The following is an 18,253-nucleotide window of genomic DNA, read 5'->3' as shown; positions in this document are numbered from 1 at the left end:
AGATCGCTTTTCTTCTTTGAAAACTGCAGACTTAAGTCACTCCAGTCATCCCTGTTGAACCGGTGCTTAAATGTTCCCACTACTCATGTGCACACGATGTATGAGAAAAGGTTCGAGTCGGGGCAGGTCTCTGTCCCCGACGGCTGCGGAGCCGCTTGCTTCTGCCCGGTCCGTGCCTGATGCTCGTACAACGCACTGCAAGGGCAGGTGTGCCTCGTATTCCTCCTGTGGTGTAAGGTGAAGGCTGGCTCTAGACGGGAACTGCACTCTCCAGGCTGACTCTTTTCCCTCTCTGTTCACCCTTCCCACAGACATTGCGTGACAGACGCTGGTATCGGAGGGGAAGAGATAAAGAGACTCTCGGGGTTTTATCCTCCAGGAGGTGCTAGTCTTGCTGTGGGGCTGGCAGCAGAAGCAGGGAACCGAAAACGGGGTTTGGGGGACTTCCCGGTGGTCCAGTGGTTAGAACTTTGAGCTTCCATTGCAGGGGGCATGGGTTCCATCCCTGGTCAGGGAACTAAGATCCCGTGCGCCACGTGGCGCGGCCAGAAAGAAAGGAAGGAAGGAAGGAAGAAAAAGGAGGGAAGGAGGGAAGGAAAGGAAGAAAGGAATACATAGGGCTTCCCTGGTGGCGCAGTGGTTGAGAGTCCGCCTGCCGATGCAGGGGACACGGGTTCGTGCCCCGGTCCGGGAAGATCCCACATGCCACGGAGCGGCTGGGCCCGTGAGCCGTGGCCGCTGAGCCTGCGCGTCCGGAGCCTGTGCTCCGCAAAGGGAGAGGCCACAGCAGTGAGAGGCCCACATACCGCCAAAAAAATAAGGAATATATAAAAACCCCAAACCAGGGGGTTTGGAGCCCTGAGTGGTGATGCGCTCAGGGTATTCAGGAGGCCAGGAGGTGGCCACTGGGTCCCATGGTGGAAGCGGTGTTGGGGGGTCCTGGTGTGGGACCCAAAAGGATGAGTGGGGTGAGCCAGGCGGAGTGAGTGTGTGCCTGTCAGGGGTAGCGGGGTGTGAATAGAGGGGACCCAGCCAACAAAGCCTGCAGGCAAGGAGGACCATTTCTGCGGGGAGAAAGAACAGAGGCTTCTTAGTTGCATCCCCGTGCTGTTTGGGCCGGGCTCAGGGCGTCCAGAACAAGGCCTGTTCCGCCTGGTAATGGTGGGATCTGGCTGAACACAGTGGCTCCACCTGGCCTGACTCGCTGGCCTCTCGCGTTGCTGGTGGAAGAGGCTTTGCGGCAGGTTCAAAGGGGTGTTAGAGCTGTCCGGTTTCCTGTGTTCCCCAAGAGTCATGATGACTGTTGCAGGTACTTCGTCCTTTCTCTAGTTCTCAACTGGGGGAGGTGGCTTTTGTCCCCAGCCCCCTCCCCCCCACCCCCACCCCGGGGCACCCTGAGTAGTATCCGGAGACGCTTGGGTTGTTCTGACTTGGGGTTGGGGACGCTGCTGACACCTAGTGGGTGGGGACCGAGAATGCCGCTCCTCAGTGTCTGACGGCCGCCACCCAGAGCACAGGACCATCCAGCCCTGGTATTGGAGGGGAAGCCCTGGTATTGGATGTCTGTAGCGCCGTGGCGGGGAGAGGCGGTGTGGTACCCCGTCGTACCCCATCGTTGGGCTATGCCGTGTATTGTCTGCTGGACATTTGGGTGGTTTCTGTGTTTTAGCTGGTGTGGTTGATGCCAGTATGATCATTCTTGTACGGGCCTCTTGGTGAACATACCTACACAGGGTTGACTTGAAGGTTATTCTCTCTGTTTCTGCAAGTGGTTGTGTTGATCTGTGCATCCGCCCCGTACACAAGAGTTGCAGGGGTTAGAAGCAGGCCACGTGTCCACCGACAGGCGAAAGGATAAGGAAAATGTGGCATACACATACGATGGAATATTAGCGTTAGAGAAGTGTGATCACGTGGACGAACCTCAAGCGCCGTAACCAGACACAGAAGGACAATCCTGTATGATTCCACTTACACAGGGTATCCTCAGGAGTCAAGTTCATGGAAACAGAAAGCAGAACGGTTGTTGCCAGGGGCCGGGAGATGCTGGATGGATATGGAGTTGTGCAAGATGAAGTTCTAGGGATCGGTTACACACAATGTAATTCTAGGGAACACTGCTGAGCTGTCCCTTTAAAAACGGTTGACGGTAAATTTTCTGTGGGGTTTTTAAACCACGCTTTTAAAAAACAAGAATTACAGGTGCTCCTTGCCAAGCTGCTTTCCTTCGGGTTCCTGGTGTCTTCGTGGTTGCACTGCACTCCTTTGCAGCTCGTGGGACGCACCCTGCCTCTTCTCCGAGGTACGCTCGCTCGCTCGGGGCAGCAGAGGCACAGTGGCTGTTACAGGGTGACAGGAGTTTGAGCTTATGTAAATGTGGGAGAGGGTCCGTAAGGGAGACCTGGGGGATCCTGGACGGAAGGAGTGCCTCTGAGAAGCCACGCCCAGCCGGCCTGGGGAGCTGGCCCGGAGGGTGCCTGCATGCAGCCACCTGTACGTGGGCCCGGGCCAGGCATCTCCTCGTAGGAAGACAGGGGATGCAGAGCAATGGGGTGTAAGAGAAGCTGGAGGCCGCCGGGCTCTTCTGCATCGCTTCCACCTTCTATCCTTAGACAGATTCTCCTTTGGACCCAATCTAACCAACCGTACAGGGATAGAGATTCTAGAAAACGTAGTTCCTGTGTTAACCACGAGGACCCAGAGCTGTGCCTGTTATAGACACCTGACCTGTGCCAGCAGCGTACATTTCAAAGGGCCGTCTGGGGAGATGGGGCATGTGTCCTTTTTTCCCCTTTGCTTCCTTGCAAAGCCACAGTATATAAACCATGACATCTTTTAAAGAGGTATTTGTGTCTTAGCCTGAGAACTTAAGTACCACTTAAATCATGTTTCTTGTTTTTTTTAATGCGAGAAATGCGGTCTGGGTTTCCATGAACATAATCCACTTAGGGGAAACTTTTGTAAAACACTCCATGTGTAAAAGGCAACTTGCTGTATTTTAGAAGTTTTCTGTAAGGCTATAGTCGCTAATCAAGGGAAAAAGAAACTTTAAATTAGCTTGAGAATAACCAGTAAGAACATCTAGGATAACTGAGCTTCGGGATTTCTTTTCCCCCAAACAATGTTGCTTGAAAGGACTTAGAAACCACTCTACCTAAATAGCTTGGAGTATTGTAAGTGAAGCAGTCTCCCTTTACCACTTCAACGTCTGGTTTCCCGTGTTCATGATCAGGAATGGGGATCATGTGTCCCTGAACTGGAGAGTCCAGGGACCTAGCCTGTGCTGTAGTCCTGATTGGAACACCAGCAAATGACAAGTAAAATGATTTGTAAACATACTTGTATAATACTTCTGAATTTACAAAATATTTTCATAATTGTCTCACTTTTATTCCCCTGTTGGTCCCGGGTTGTAAGACAGCCAACTCTTCCCACCCTTGTTTTGGGCGACAGAATTGAGGCGAAGAAAAATCCAGTGACTCCCTTCCAGTTGTGTAGTGAAGGGGTCGGGGTGAGTCTCCAGCCCTCGATCCGTCACCCCTCATCTCTGTGAAACCTTGCCTGATACCCCTCCCCGACCCCTGTGGCTTGACTCTTCCCTCCTCTGTGCCGCCGGGGCCCACGAGTGCCTCCCTTGCTGTGCCTGTCACATGGAATTTATATCCGTCAGGGTCCAGTTGGGAGGCAGAAAGCGCATAGTGATTGGAACAGGGCCCGCATAATAGGAAACAGGATTCCGCAAACCGGCCACATAGCAAAACACCCCTTATGTCTTGTCTGTCTGTCCGGCAAGGTTGAGCAGTTACCATAGGGACCGGAAGGCCCCGCAAAGCCTAAAATATTTGCCATATGGCTCTTGAAGGAGAAGTTTGCCAGCCCCTGGTGTAAAGGATGACTAACTATTAGCAGATTATTACTTATTGTCAACTTACTGAGTCACGATGAGCTAGGAACTCCTCCGGGGTAGAGAGAGCTTTAAAAGAGTGCAGGAGTAGCAGGTGCAAGGACCAACCACTGCCTCTAGGGCTGAGGCACGTTACCTATAAGGGAGGAGGAAGGAGGTGTGCGACTGCCCCCCTCTTACTGCCCTCCTTTCCCCCAGTCTGAGATTCAGATCTGCATGGCATGGGTGTGACAGCAAAGTCACTGAGCCCCTCGGGCTAGCTGACAGACAGGAAGCTTCCCGTGCAGAACCTGGCAGGTGGCCAGGGAGCTGGCTGGCATGCCAGTGGAACCCCTGGGAAGCCGTCCGAGGGCATGCTTCTAAAACTGGCCGGGAAGCTGCCCGCTGGAGTGCTCGTGGAACTTGGCTGTGGAGCCGCGGTGGATTCAGCCACTGCCTTGTCCACAGGAGGAGGCGGAGAGGACAGCAGCCCCTCCAGCGCCCTCTCCTGAGGACCCTTGCAGAGCTGCCAGCCCACGGAGGAGAGCTATCCTCAGGTCCTGCCCCAGTATCACCGCTCGCTCGGGCAGCGACGGGTGGTTTGCACTTAAGAGGCTAGCTGGCGTGGTGTTGAAATGGGTCGTTCGCACACCTTGCTCCTTCTGGGTTGTAACGTACCAGGCACGGGTGTTCGGAAAATGCTCCCTGAATGGTGCTTTCCAGAAACTGTCCCTTGCACGGGTTGGCCCGTGTTCTCTAGAGTGCTGTGCTGTGCTGAGGCTCTGGACTCCGCAGGGTCCCGAGGCCCCTAGACCTTTGCCCCACCTGGAGAAGAGGCACATACCTTGGGCTTTATCCTCCCCGGGGGAGGCCGTGGCCCCTTGGCTCCGAACGAACGCTCCTCCCGGGGTTCTCTTCTGCAGCCAGCCTGGGGTCTGAGCTGCCGCTGCTGATCCCCTGTTGCAAATTCCCTCCCCTCTCTGTTTCTTAAGACCTCTCCCTGAGCGGCCAGCTTCTTGTCTGTGTGTGTTTGGACTTGGGGTTGCGCAGTGCAGCCTCCACTGCCTCTGGGTCTTCACACGTCTCATTGACCTGCTCAGCCCCTCAGCCTGGCTCTGTCGCCTTGTTGGGGCCACACCTGCCTTTGTCTTGGGGTGGCATGTGATCCAGCGTTCGCTTTAGCCATGAGTGGCAGGCGTGTGTTAGAATCTTCAGAGCAGACCCTCGTGTTCTTGCGTGTGGGACTGAATACTGACGTGCTCACCTGAATCCGAATGTATGAGGTGGGTGTCGGTTTCTTAGGATTTTTTGCATGTGGGGGTAGTTATCATTTTTCTTGTTTTTTGGTACGTTTTTTTGTCAACCATGAGGAAAGCAGTTTTCTTCCCTAATTGATATTTTATTGGTTGTTTTGAGGATTGGTACACACACGGTTCAATTTGTACATCCTTCCTAATGTATGTAGGAACTGAGGAACTAAGAGACCACGTAGTTCTGATTCTTTTCTAAACAGGTGTTCCACTGACTTTCTGGCTTAAAATGTGGAAACAACTTTTCCTTAAGAGGATATCAAGTATGAATCCCTTCAGATGTGGATAGGCTGTGACATCACAGGTCCCATGTCACCGTTTCATGTCATAAGCACCACGTGCTCAAGTTTCCATGTTTTCTTGGCACATTCATGGCGCGTTATTAGGGAAACTGGAGTGTCGTGACCGGGGACAGGAAGGGCCAAGATCAAGAAGTGGTTTTCTTTAGGAAGTAATTATACTAAAAAAACATAGGAGTACAGGTAATTTTATTTTTATCTTTTTAACTTATTTTTTTGTTTTGTTTTGTTTGTTTGTTTTTGCGGTACGCGGGCCTCTCACCGCTGTGGCCTCTCCCATCGCGGAGCACAGGCTCCGGACGCGCAGGCTCGGTGGCCATGGCTCACGGGCCCAGCCGCTCCGCGGCACGTGGGATCTTCCCGGACCGGGGCACGAACCCGTGTCCCCTGCATCGGCAGGCGGACTCTCAACCACTGCGCCACCAGGGAAGCCCTAACTTCTTATTTTATATCGGAGTATAGTTGATTAACAATGTTGCATTCGTTTCAGATGTACAACGGAATGATTCAGTTATACGGTATACATGTATCTATTCTTTTCTAAATTCTTTTCTCAGTTAGGTTGTTACAAGATATTGAGCTGAGTTCCCTGTGCTACACAGTAGGTCCTTGTCGGTTATCCATTTTAAATATAGCAGCGTGTATCTGTCAGTCCCAAACTCCCTAACTATCTCTCCCCCCACCCCCCTTGGTAACCATAAGTTCGTTCTCTAAGTCTATGAGTCTGTTTCTGCCTTTTGTAGCATTTTTTAAATTTTCCACATATAAGCGATATCATACGATATTTCTCTTTGTCTGTCTGACTTGTGTCACTCAGTATGACAATCTGTAGGTCCATCCGTGTTGCTGCAAATGGCATTATTTCATTCTTTTTAATGGCTGAGTAATATTCCATTGTGTGTGTGTGTGTGTGTGTGTGTGTGTACACACACACACACCACATCTTCTTTATCCTTTCCTCTGTTGATGGACGTTTAGGTTGCTTCCGTGTCTTGGCTATTGTAAACAGTGCTGCAGTGAACACTGCAGTGCACATATCCTTTTGGACCATGTTTTTCTCCGGGTATCCTGTTCAAGACCTATTACGTGCGTGACTGCGTCTCCAAATTGCCATTGAGTATGTTTTGTGTTGCCAGGTTAAGAAAAACTACCCCCCATGGAATGTTAAGCTGAATTCATTATCCCACCCTTCCCTGGTTGGACCAAAAAATAACCAACGAACAATGTCACCTCTTCAGAAAGCGTTTCTACTCCAGAAATGGGGTGAGGTGGGATTTCCTTCTTAAGCATGTTTCCAGAGCTACGGCGAAGCTTAAATTCCCCAAATAGTCGATAAAAACACTCCTCGGGATGTACAAGAAGGGAGACAGGGACCAGTGACTGATGGTATGTTCACGTCTTAACACTTGAGAGGTTTTTGGTTTTCGATGGGCTTCTCGGTTACCAGAGATGCACTCTCCGATTAGTTCACAATTTGATGCTTTTCCTGGATGAGTCAGCTCTCTTTTCTGAAACAAGGGAGCTCAAGGAGAACGAGTTAAAATAGTTAAATGAAGCAGACCAAGGAGGTGACGTCAGTGATTGTCCTGGCTCACAAAAGGCAGTGCTTTCTCATGGCTTGTTCTCCAGACAGCAAAGCTTTCTTTGAGATAGTCATAACTGATTAATCACGGGTGTGATTCATGGCCTTTGAAATATGATACTGGACTTAACACATTCTTCCTCCTTTGGTTTTGATCTCTGGGTGTCGCGATTTTCCACATCAGTCCCGCTCAACGTCTGAGCTCCCCCCGGCCGACCCCTTTCCTGTGGCCCTTGACGTCCAGCATCGCTTCTGTCCTTAGACCTTCCTTCCCAGTGTCTGGAGCACTTGCTTACATTAGTGTTCTCTGCCCTGTGTTGGTTTGAGCCCTTGTTTCTGTCCAGTACAAAGACAGAACCCGCCGCCTTCTGTTCTCGGGCAGAAGAAATTCTTTTCGCGTCAGCCTCCAGGATGAAGCTACCAGACGCATTTGCTGGAATAAGAAGGTCGCTCCCCTGCTTCCGTGCTGGCCTTCGGGGGCCCCCACTGCCTCCAGGATATCATGCCAGATTCCGACCCAAGGTCAAGTTCCTCATCTTCCTCTTTCTGCCCTTATCTTCAAACGCTCCCCAGCCAGAGCTCTGCGCTGGGCCAGGCTGACATTCCTCAGACCGGCCCGGCTTCCTGCCTCTGCCCCATCTTCACATGCAGACCCCCCTGTGGAATGTCCGCCCCCATCCATGCCACCCCTTTCAAGTTGCCCTTCGTGGGCCTCTCTCTTCGTGAAGTCTTTCATCTCCAGCCCCGAGGCCAAGCGAGCCCGGCCCCTCGCGCCCCTGCTGCCCTGATGTGGTTCCTTCCCACGGGAGTCCTGGCTCCCAGGAGAATCAAGGTTCTCCGGCCTCCGTGGATGTCATCCTTGATCAGCTGTAACTAACATCCGTTGGATGAAATACAAAAACTTTGTTCCAACGAGACTTCCATTGACTGTTTTTTCCCCCGCTGCTGTTTCCAGAAAAAGTGTTTCCGTAAGAACAGCAAGGAAATCTGCACATTTGGGGACACTTGAGTCTTAATTGAGGCCCTACACTGGAGTTTTCCAATGCCAGTGAACACTCAGACCAGAATATTGGACCTGGCACGTGAACGTGGGACGTTGATTCTGCCCGTGGCACACGGACAGGCATCGTGGGCGTGGAGTCATTTGTTCTCGCGTGCCTGTCTTTTTGTAAAGGGACTTTTCTTCTGAGCTACAGCGAGCGGCACTGAGAACTTCGCCTGGTGGCTCTGGGACAGGACTGCCCTGTTTGTGGCTCCCGAGTGCTGTAGATGTCAGGCAGTTCCCTCTGCTAGTGGCAATGCCAAGCGCTCTCGTGACTATAAGGCAGGGGACGGTGACAGAACGATCCTGAGTGTCTGTAATGTGTGATACACTGTACAGTGCTGGCAGGCAGAGTCAGTAAGTATCCTGTGAGACTAGAGCCAACTTCAGGTTTGCTCTCCACCAAGTTCAAGCCTATTTAATTCTTCCTAATGGGAGAAGTTTGATGGGGTCAAGAGTACAGACTGGAGGTTTTCAAAACGTCTTCTTTTACAACTGTTTTCTCCATGAGCACAATAAACGTCAAACAGACAGTTTGTCTTGGCGAGGAAGCCAGGCGGGGAGAATTCCCCAGCTTCTGTGTCGCCCAAGCCCAGCGCCGTCTTTGCTGGGAATGTAGGTAGAGTGTGGTCGGGACGGCGCAGGTGGACACTTCGGAGTGCGGTCTTCACTGGTGCAGGAGGAGCTTGGGAAGTCTTTGCGGATGAGGGGAAGCAACACGATGTCATCAGACTTCGATGCCAGCGCTTGGAGACAGTCTCGCAGAACTTGTGCATCCAGGGGTTTGTGGGAACGAGACTGAAAAACCCACCGGGTCATGGGTGAGTCACACGGGTTGCCTCCAGGACGTCGTGCCTTGGAAAGCTGCCCTAAGGCCCTTGCAAGCTCCTTGGTCATAGTTGTCTTGCCTGAAGAGTTTTCTTGTGAAGCTGAAATTCAGAGAGGCATCATCGCAAGGAGAGGGACGCACGTACACGCGCTACCCTCGCTTCTCGCCAGCTCTGCGCGTGTTTGCTTCTTTGGGCTTTTGTGACTCTCACCCCCTCTTTGTTCACTTCCTGCACCTTCACCCACCCATCTTCTTCCAGGTTTCTCCGTGTTGGGGCCCCAGGGTTCTGTCCTCAGCTCTTGGTGGGTCTGTTTTCTGTGTAGGAGGCCTCCGTCCCCGTCCCTCCAGTTTTTAAATTCCTTCCGCTGCTGGTCACCCCGTGAGCAGGTCACCTCTCCCCGGGTACCCTCCCCTCCCCTCAGGCAGCCGCCCACCGACCCTCCGCCTGGACGGCCCTTTGGCCTCCCACCCAGGGCGTGCCAAAACAGAAACTCCCCACCACGTAACCTTCACCTTGGCCACGTGTGGCTGAGTGTGTAATCTTGGTGGGGTGGAAACTCATTTACGATCTGTTATCATGTCGGGATAAAAGTTGTCTAGACTTTGAAACCGGTTGTTAACCGAATGGTTCGCTTCATAGTTTAGTTAGGAGTGCTCATTTTGTTTATGTCATGGACTTGCAATGAATAATTGCTTTATTAACCTAGGAAAAGTTCAGCTGTCCTTGGGATCGGGCGGAGACTTTAGGAAAGCACCACGTGGTTTCAGAGCGGAGCCTGTAAGTTGCCTCGTTTCCAGCTCTGTAACTACCGGAGGAGAAACGTTCACGGCTTTACTGCTTTGTGAGGTTCGGAACGGACTTTTAGGTTAGTCCTGGCAAACAGAGCAGCGAACTTCCTAACCCGTACACCTCTGTGCCTAGAAGCATTCATCTCTTTCACTAGTTTTCCTAGCAGTTCGTAATAATAATGGCTTTTCGGTGTGAAACGGGGGTTGGCAACTTTTTTTTAATAACAAGCCAAGTAGTAAATATTTTTGGCTTTGTGGGTCAGACTCTGCTGTTCTCTCCTGTAGAAGTGTATAAACAAACAGCTCTGGTTGTATTCCAGTAAAATTTTATTTACAAAAAAAAAAAAAGCAGCTGGCTGGATTTGACGCATGGGCCACGGTTTGCCAAGCGCTAGTACAGAAGCAGGTTGGTTAATCGACGGATTATTTGATGCTGAGTTGGATTATTACTGTATAGGGAAGACGAGGGTGAGGATTTAAAGATGAAGATTCCTCAGGGTAAAAATCATAAAACGCTTTTAAGGAGTCAGTCAACACACATTCATACACGCGTGTTTAACACTGAGTAGGGAGTATTTTACGTTCCCAGCGTGGTGTAGTCATCTAGGACTGTAATGAAAGGAATCAGATGCTAAGCGTCAGCAAGGATGTGGAGAAACTGGGGCCCTCGGATGCAGAACGTAAAGTGGTGCAGCTGCTTCAGAAGGCAGTCTGGCAGGTCCTCACAAGGTTCGCCGTAGCTACCGTGCGACCCTGCCATTCCACTCCTAGGCGTACACCCAAGGGAAGTGAAGACGCACGCGCAAGCACGAACTTGTACACCAGTGCTCACGGCAGCGTTAGTAGCCAGAAAGGAAAAGCAGCTTCAATACCCATCACCGATGAACAGATAAGTAAGATGTGGTCGGTCCCTACAGTGGAGCGTCCTTCAGCCATAAGAACGAGTGAAGCTGTGACGCAGGCTACGACATGGTGCACCTTGAAAACCTGAGTGAAGGAAGCCAGACACAGAAGGCCGCCTATTGTAGGATTTTGTTTATATGAAATATCCAGGATAGGCAAACCCTAGACGCAGAGAGCAGACGCATGGTTGCCAGGGGCTGGAAGCATCGGGAAGTGAACGCTGACAGGCATGGACGAGGTTTCTTCTGGGGTTAGGAAACCGTTCTAAAATGGGTGGTGGTGGTGACTGGACAACTCTGTGAATATACTAAGAAGCCACTCATTTATCTTTATATGGGTAAGTTGTGTGCTGTCTGAATTATATCTAAATACAGCTGTTACGGAAATAACTAGGTGCGGGATTAATCTATGAGAAATAACTAGTAAATAATAATTTAAAAAAAATCTATCATGATTTTTTGGAGGAAGGAGATCCAGAAAGTGAATCGGTATTTCTGGCTCTGCTGTTTCTGGTGTGTTTCTGAGAGCTCGTGCGCTTTCCCGCCCCTCCGTGAATGGTACACCTTGCGGAGGCAGACCGGGTGAGGGATGCGTCCCTGGTCTCCCGCTGGGAATCAGGGCCCAGGTGGATCCCTTCACCCCTGGGTTGTCCTGAAGCCAGTCTGAGAAAACCTGTGGGTGGCATGTGTCACGGGCATGTTGTCTTCCTGGCCAAGTCCTGGGGACTTGTTTGCTTGTTCAAGAGGCTCACAGCGTACACTTCTGTGTTGCAGATCGAAGAAGGAAGCAAAGCGGCGGCAGAGGACAAGTTGTTGGCCGGAGATGAGATCGTTGGCATCAACGACATCAGTCTGTCGGGGTTTAGACAGGAAGCGATTTGCCTGGTGAAGGGGTCGCATAAGACCCTGAAGCTGGTGGTGAAAAGGTAAGACCTGGGCCTCGTGCCTTGTTTACAAACAGAGATGAGCGGGACCGTGAAACCTGGAGTCTATTGGCTGCGCCGTGTCACTGTGGCAATCGTGATTTGGACTTAAGTCGCGTGCGCATGTGTGTGTACATGCATGTACACTTAGGAATCTATCTCTTGGCCAAGGATGAATCCAACATCAAAAATTTTAAACATTCTTTTTTTAAAATTAATTTTTATTGGAGTATAGTTGATTTACAGTGTTGTGTTAGTTTCTGCTATACAGCAAAATGAATCAGCTATACATATACAGATGTCCACTCTTTTTTAGATTCTATTCCCATGTAGGTCATTACAAAGTTGTTGTTGTTGTTTTTCCAATAGTTATTTATCTTGGCTGCGCTGGGTCTTAGTTGTGGCACTGAGGGTCTTCATTGCAGCACGTGGCCTCTTTAGTTGCGGCATGTGGACCTGTAGTTGTGGCGTGCATTCAGGATCTAGTTCCCCAGCCAGAGATCGAACACAGGCCCCCTGCATTGGGAGCGTGCAGTCTTGCCCACCGGACCGCCAGGGAAGTCCCTACAAAGTATCGAGTAGAGTTCCCTGTGCTATACAGTAGGTTCTTAAAAGATTTCTTCTTTTATTACTGTTGACTGTTAATTTCGATGTAAGTGATTTTGAATACTTAAATCTTATTCTTGGCAACATGTCGGTGGTTTTCTGGCAGTGAGGAAACTGCTTATGCTCCAGATGATGAAATGTCATTGCCTGTGTTTTACACAAGGTGGCAGGCTACCAGGTTTCGGGGTTTTATGCTAAAATGGGATGCATGTAGACTTACAGGTCAGCTGGCAGGTGTTTCCAGTGCTGTGCTGAGGTCTGAGGGGAGCAAGTGCATATTCCAAGAAAGGAGATTGTGGATAGGAGTTGGGATGATTCAAAGGGGTCAGAAAGTGAAGTTGGGCACGGGATGCTTCTACACACGGGCACTAGAACGGTACTACGGGGCAGCATGGAGGTGTTTTGGGACTTTTTTTTTTTTTGGCCACGCTGCACAGCTTGTGGGAATCTTAGTTCCCCAACCAGGGACCAGGAATCGAACCTGTGCCCCCTGAAGTGGAAGTGCTGAGTCTTAACCCCTGGACCGCCAGGGAATGCTGGTGACTGGTTTCAGATAGAAATAATTCTCGACCTTGTGTTCTACAGTTGGCTAATTCATAGTAAAGTGTTGACGTGCCCCTTTTAGCAGAATTAGTGCAGTCTTTCCAAGGTTGGCTGTAAATTTTATTTTACTTTTTAAAAATTTATTTATTTATTTATTTATTATTTTTGGTTGCATTGGGTCTTTGTTGCTGTGTGCGGGCTTTCTCTAGTTGCGGCGAGCAGGGGCTACTCTTCGTTGAAGTGCATGTGCTTCTCACTGTGGTGGCTTCTCTTGCTGCAGAGCACGGACCCTAGGCGCGCGGGCTTCAGTAGTTGTGGCACACAGGCTTCAGTTGCGGCTCGCGGACTCTAGAGCACAGGCTCAGTAGGTGTGGCGCACAGGCTTAGTTGCTCCGCGGCATGTGGGATCTTCCCGGACCAGGGCTCGAACCCGTGTCCCCTGCATTGGCAGGCGGATTCTTAACCACTGCGCCACCAGGGAAGCCTGGCTGTATATTTTAAAAAGTAAATTGACTCAAGGCCTTCAGTTTTTAGTACAGACTTGAAGACATATCCCTGTGGACTTTTTATGTATTTATTTTGGGGGGACCAAAATAGCATCCAAGGAGGAGGTTCAGAAACGAAGAAGGAAGAAATTTCATCCTTTGCCACATTAATGTAGCAGCCTCATTTCTCAGTGGAATAGGCTGTCCTCCTTGTAAATCAGAAAACTGAAGTTTCAGAATGGCCATTTTGGAGACTTCTGGGGGAGCAGGGGACAGGACGGGTACCATCATGGTGTGTAATTTCTTTGAGGTCACCTTATTAAGCCTCCTAAGGCAGGACGTGTGACGTTCTCACAGGATTCCGTCAGACTTGGTGGAGCGCTGGTGATGGTGAGGGACACTTGACCCACAGAGGGGAGACAGCGGTTATAAACCACCACCTGAAGTGTCTCCTTTGCGGGGCTGCCCGAGCCCCCAGAACACACAGACGGCTCGTTGGCTTACTGTCCATCTACCCCCACTGGGAAAACACTGGCTTCGTTGACGCGGTGAGCAGACCGTCTCGCCAGTTTGCGGCTCCTTATTGCAGTGCCCGACGCGCAAGGGCAAATGAAGGGCTTGGACTTACTGAATCGAATTGGTTTGAACTGCCCCGGGACGGGCATCATTGGAGGGCCTCATGGGGATGCTGACACTGAGGTGCTCATTCAGTAAAACCTGTCAGTGTGACATCGGCCAGCCCGGGGGAGACAGCAGCGAATAAAAGCGAGCCAGTGACACATCCTGGGGGACGGAATCAGGATGCATGAATATTTTCACCGGTTGCATCTCACAAGGTAAAAATGAAATGTTGGTCTATGTCAGATCTTATTCTAGGGTCCAAAAAAAGAAAAAGCAGGTGTGTAATAAAGTTGGTTTAGTAACAACAGCTATAAAGAAGGGAATTTGCACCCCAGTAGGAAGCTGGATGAAAGACACTCATAGGCAGTTTCTAATATGAGAAATGCACATAGGAAACAAGTGTTTAAAAAGACGTTTAACTAGGGATCGACAAGTTTACTTACAAACCAGGTTTTGATTCTCCAGCTGGCCGAGATCTAATGGAATAGCAATGCCCGTTGGTGCTGAGATGTGGGGAAACAAGTGCTTATTTGATGTAATGCTGATGAGACTTTCTGGTAAGCGGTTTGGCAACATGTGTCAAAAGGCCTATTTTGGACTCAGAATTTCATTTCTTGGATCCTAGATATTCAGCAAAAGGAAATGACTGAAGTGAATTAGGGACCATCCGTACTGCAGAGTGCTGCCACTATAAATGGTGTGAGCCAGATGAACTTATCTACGAAACAGAAACAGACTCCCAGACACAGAGCACAGACTGGGGGTTGCCAAAGGCGGGTGGGGGGCGGAGGAGGGATGCATTGGGAGGTTGGGATTAGCAGATGCAAACTATTACATGTAGAATGGGTAAACAACAAGGTCCTACTGTAGAGCACAGGGAACTCTAGTCAGCAACCTGTGACAGACCGTAATGGAATAGAATATGAAAAAAATATATATGTGTGTGTATAACTGAGTCTCTGCTGTACAGCAGAAATGAACACGTTATAAATCTATACGTCAATAAAAGTTTTTAAAAAGAATACAAGTGCTACTACAAAATTAAAAAATGGTGTCAGTGGGCTTCCCTGGTGGCACAGTGGTTAAGAATCTGCCTGCCAATGCAAGGGACACGGGTTCGAGCCCTGGTCCGGGAAGAATCCCACATGCCGCGCGGAGCAACTCAGCCCATGCACCACAGCTACTGAGCCTGCATGCTAGAGCCCGCAAGCCACGATTACTGAAGCCTGCACGCCTAGAGCCCGTGCTTTGCAACGGGAGAGGCCACTGCAATGAGAAGCCCGCACACCGCAGAGGGGACTGAGAAAGCCCGTGTGCAGCGACGAAGACCCAACACAGCCAAAAATAAATAAATAAAATAAATTTATGGAAAAAAATGGTGTCAGTATTTCGTGACATGGAAAGATGCCCCTCAAAGTCCAGTTGAGTGGAACACATACAAGCAGTTATAGAACTGTATCGGCCCCATGAAAAAAAGTTTTAATTTTGGTAAAATACACATAACAAAACTTACCATTTTATCCATTAAGTGCACAGTCTAAGTGTATTACTTCTCTGATGATAAAAATGGCGAGCTTGAAAAAAAAAATGGCGAGCTTGTTGCACTTTTTTTTTTTTTTTTGTGGTACGCGGGCCTATCACTGTTGTGGCCTCTCCCGTTGCGGAGCACAGGCTCCGGACGCGCAGGCTCAGCGGCCATGGCTCACGGGCCCAGCCGCTCCGCGGCATGTGGGATCTTCCCGGACCGGGGCACGAACCCGTGTCCCCTGCATCGGCAGGCGGACTCCCGACCACTGCGCCACCAGGGAAGCCCTCGTTGCACTTTTAAAGAGGAGAGGCCTTTGGGGTTCCGTGTGATGTGTTCACAGGACTCCGCAGGAGGTTTGGTCCCCAGGAAGCGGTCAGCTGTGCTCTGTTCTGGGCGGTGCCCCCAGGAGGCTCTGTTTATTGCTCTGTGATCAAGACAGGCAGGATCACCCTAAGGGGTGGGTGTTGGAATGCCGGCTACAGTTACTCCAAGAGTGACTTTTTATTCCGCATTTATGAGTACTCAGAGTAACCCATGGGCGTGGGACAACAGTCACTTTGGAACGGGAACTGGGTGGGATACATCAGCCTTTCTCCCAAGCCCTCTCATCTTCCCATTTTGCCGCTCCGGAGAGTGGCCGTGTCAGTACTAATCTCTTAGGTTTCCTTTTAGACACAGGTACCTCCTTATGTGTTACACGTGAAAATGGGGGTTGGTCCAGGGTGAGTGCTCTGAGTCGAGATTTCTCCTGACCCCGTGCGGCTCCACGGTCTGGATCCTCTGCTGTGTGTCTAGCAGGTCCTCTGTGTGCGGACATTTACGGTGCTTCCGGTGTACAGCAGACAGTGCTGCGGTGTGATGCTTTTGTACCCGAGACCCCATACATGTGCGTGTAGGCCGTCCTGATCCGTTCCTAGCGTGGGAGGTTTGGAGGCAGAAAGTACCGTGCATCGTGAAGTCTGTTTTTGTTGGCTTTGTGGATGTGATAGGTGACCGATGCTTTTACCGTTTAAATGGGCATGTCTGTCATTATGACCGAGGTTGGGCATCATTCCATGTGTTCAGAAGCTTTTTTTTTTTTTTTTTTTTGAATTCGAGGAACATAGTTAAGGATCTAAAAACCGGATGATGTGAATTCTGTTCGGAGTACACACCATGAGAACTGGGGGTAGAAGGAGAGAGAAGGCCTGGGGGCCCGGCCCGCTGGCCGTGGAGCTGACTGCGTATCCAACAGACTTGTGGGGAGACCGGTCAAACTTTGGCTGTGAAGGGTTGATGGGGGCCCTGGTGTAGAATCCCACTTTGTAATCCGCATACCCGGTTTCCCTTTAAGTGAGGGGTGTGCAGGATGACTATTTAGTTTAGATAGAGCTTAATAGTCTAACTAACACATATAACCCAATATAAAACCAAACCAAGCAGTTTGTCCAAATGTTTTTTTCTTTTCAAACACACTTTTAAAAACAAACTTAGGTGTTTTTAAATTTTTTAAAGGTAATTTTGGATTAAATTTTAATACTGTGTGTGGGTATTACTTTTGCCTATTAGAAAAGTCTGAAACGGTGGTTTTGCCTAGAAATGTGAATAAAATTCTACAAAATGGTTTATTAGTTAATACTAGGATCTGTTAATGTCATCTGGCACATGGTGAATTACGGTTGTAAGTACTGAAGATGCACATAATAAGGAGTTTTAAAACTCCATATGGGGCTTCCCTGGTGGCGCAGTGGTTGAGAGTCCGCCTGCCGATGCAGGGGATGCGGGTTCGTGCCCCGGTCCGGGAAGATCCCACATGCCGCGGAGCGGCTGGGCCCTTGAGCCATGGCCGCTGAGCCTGCGCGTCCGGAGCCTGTGCTCCATGACGGGAGAGGCCACAGCGGTGAGAGGCCCGCGTACCGCAGAAAAAAAAAAAAAGAAAAAAACTCCATACTAACTTACCATTTACCTTATTACAAAGGCACCAGTGAGTGCTTTTAACATGATTTCTCTTAAATCGGTGACGTTTTCTTCTCTATCTAAATCTCACCATTCTCGTGTTTCGTTATCCCTAGGCAACCACTAATCTGACTTGTATCTCAGAGATTAGTTAGCATTTTCTAACTAGTGTTATATGTAGAGCTCCAAAATGGATCATGTACTCTTTTTATATATATATATATATATATATATATATATAAATTTATTTACTTTTGGCTGCGTTGGGTCTTCGTTGCTGCGCGTGGGTTTTCTCTAGTTGCGGCGAGCTGGGGCTACTCTTCCTTGCGGTGCGCGGGCTTCTCATTGTGGTGGCTTCTCATGTTGCGGAGCACGGGCTCTAGGCGCGTGGGCTTCAGTAGTTGTGGCGTGTGGGCTCAGTAGTTGTGGCTCGTGGGCTCTAGAGTGCAGGCTCAGTAGCTGTGGCGCACGGGCTTAGTTGCTCCACGGCATGTGGGGTCTTCCCGGACCAGGACTCAAAACCGTGTCCCCTGCATTGGCAGGCGGATTCTTAACCACTGCGCCACCAGGGAAGCCCTAGATCACGTACTCTTTAAAAAAAAAAAAAAAAGTGTTTAGTGTATGAAGGCACTCTGTAGTTAATTCATAGACTGAGCCACCAGCACATCAATATCAAATGTTGCCCCACCTGCGGATCACCAAATGATAAATGAGCTGCCTGAACCCTCAACTACCTGCCCAGCCCAGGCACCTTAAGAAAGCGTGGCTTTTCTGATGAAGATTGAAAACAGCTTAGGGTCCTGAGGGTGAGAGTGGCCAGTGCAGGCTTGGTTTTTCTCGGAGGTTCTGGGAAGAGGCATGTACGCGCCTCGGTGTAAAACACATACCCGTGGTTTTATGAACAAAGTGGGCATCGTGGATCACATCCTGACGCCCTCCCGCTGGTGACAGCTGCTGGGTGTGCGTGTCTTGCTTC

General features: G+C 50.1%; 1 protein-coding gene across 6 annotated transcripts in view; it reads left to right on the top strand.

Moving 5' to 3' along the window:
* Positions 1-18,253, top strand: part of SHROOM2 (shroom family member 2) — a 136,475-nt gene that overhangs the window by 49,827 nt on the left and 68,395 nt on the right. For all 6 annotated transcript variants that reach the window (XM_033849633.2, XM_033849632.2, XM_033849634.2 and 3 more), the window contains exon 2: positions 11,411-11,562. In XM_033849633.2, coding sequence (XP_033705524.1) covers positions 11,411-11,562 — 152 coding nt within the window. The remainder of the gene's footprint in view (positions 1-11,410; positions 11,563-18,253) is intronic.

This window comes from Tursiops truncatus, chromosome X (genome assembly GCF_011762595.2).
Source record: "Tursiops truncatus isolate mTurTru1 chromosome X, mTurTru1.mat.Y, whole genome shotgun sequence".
Classification (NCBI taxonomy): Eukaryota; Metazoa; Chordata; class Mammalia; order Artiodactyla; family Delphinidae; genus Tursiops; species Tursiops truncatus.
Note: the sequence above shows the minus strand (reverse complement) of the source record. Positions and strands in the feature narration are given on the sequence as shown.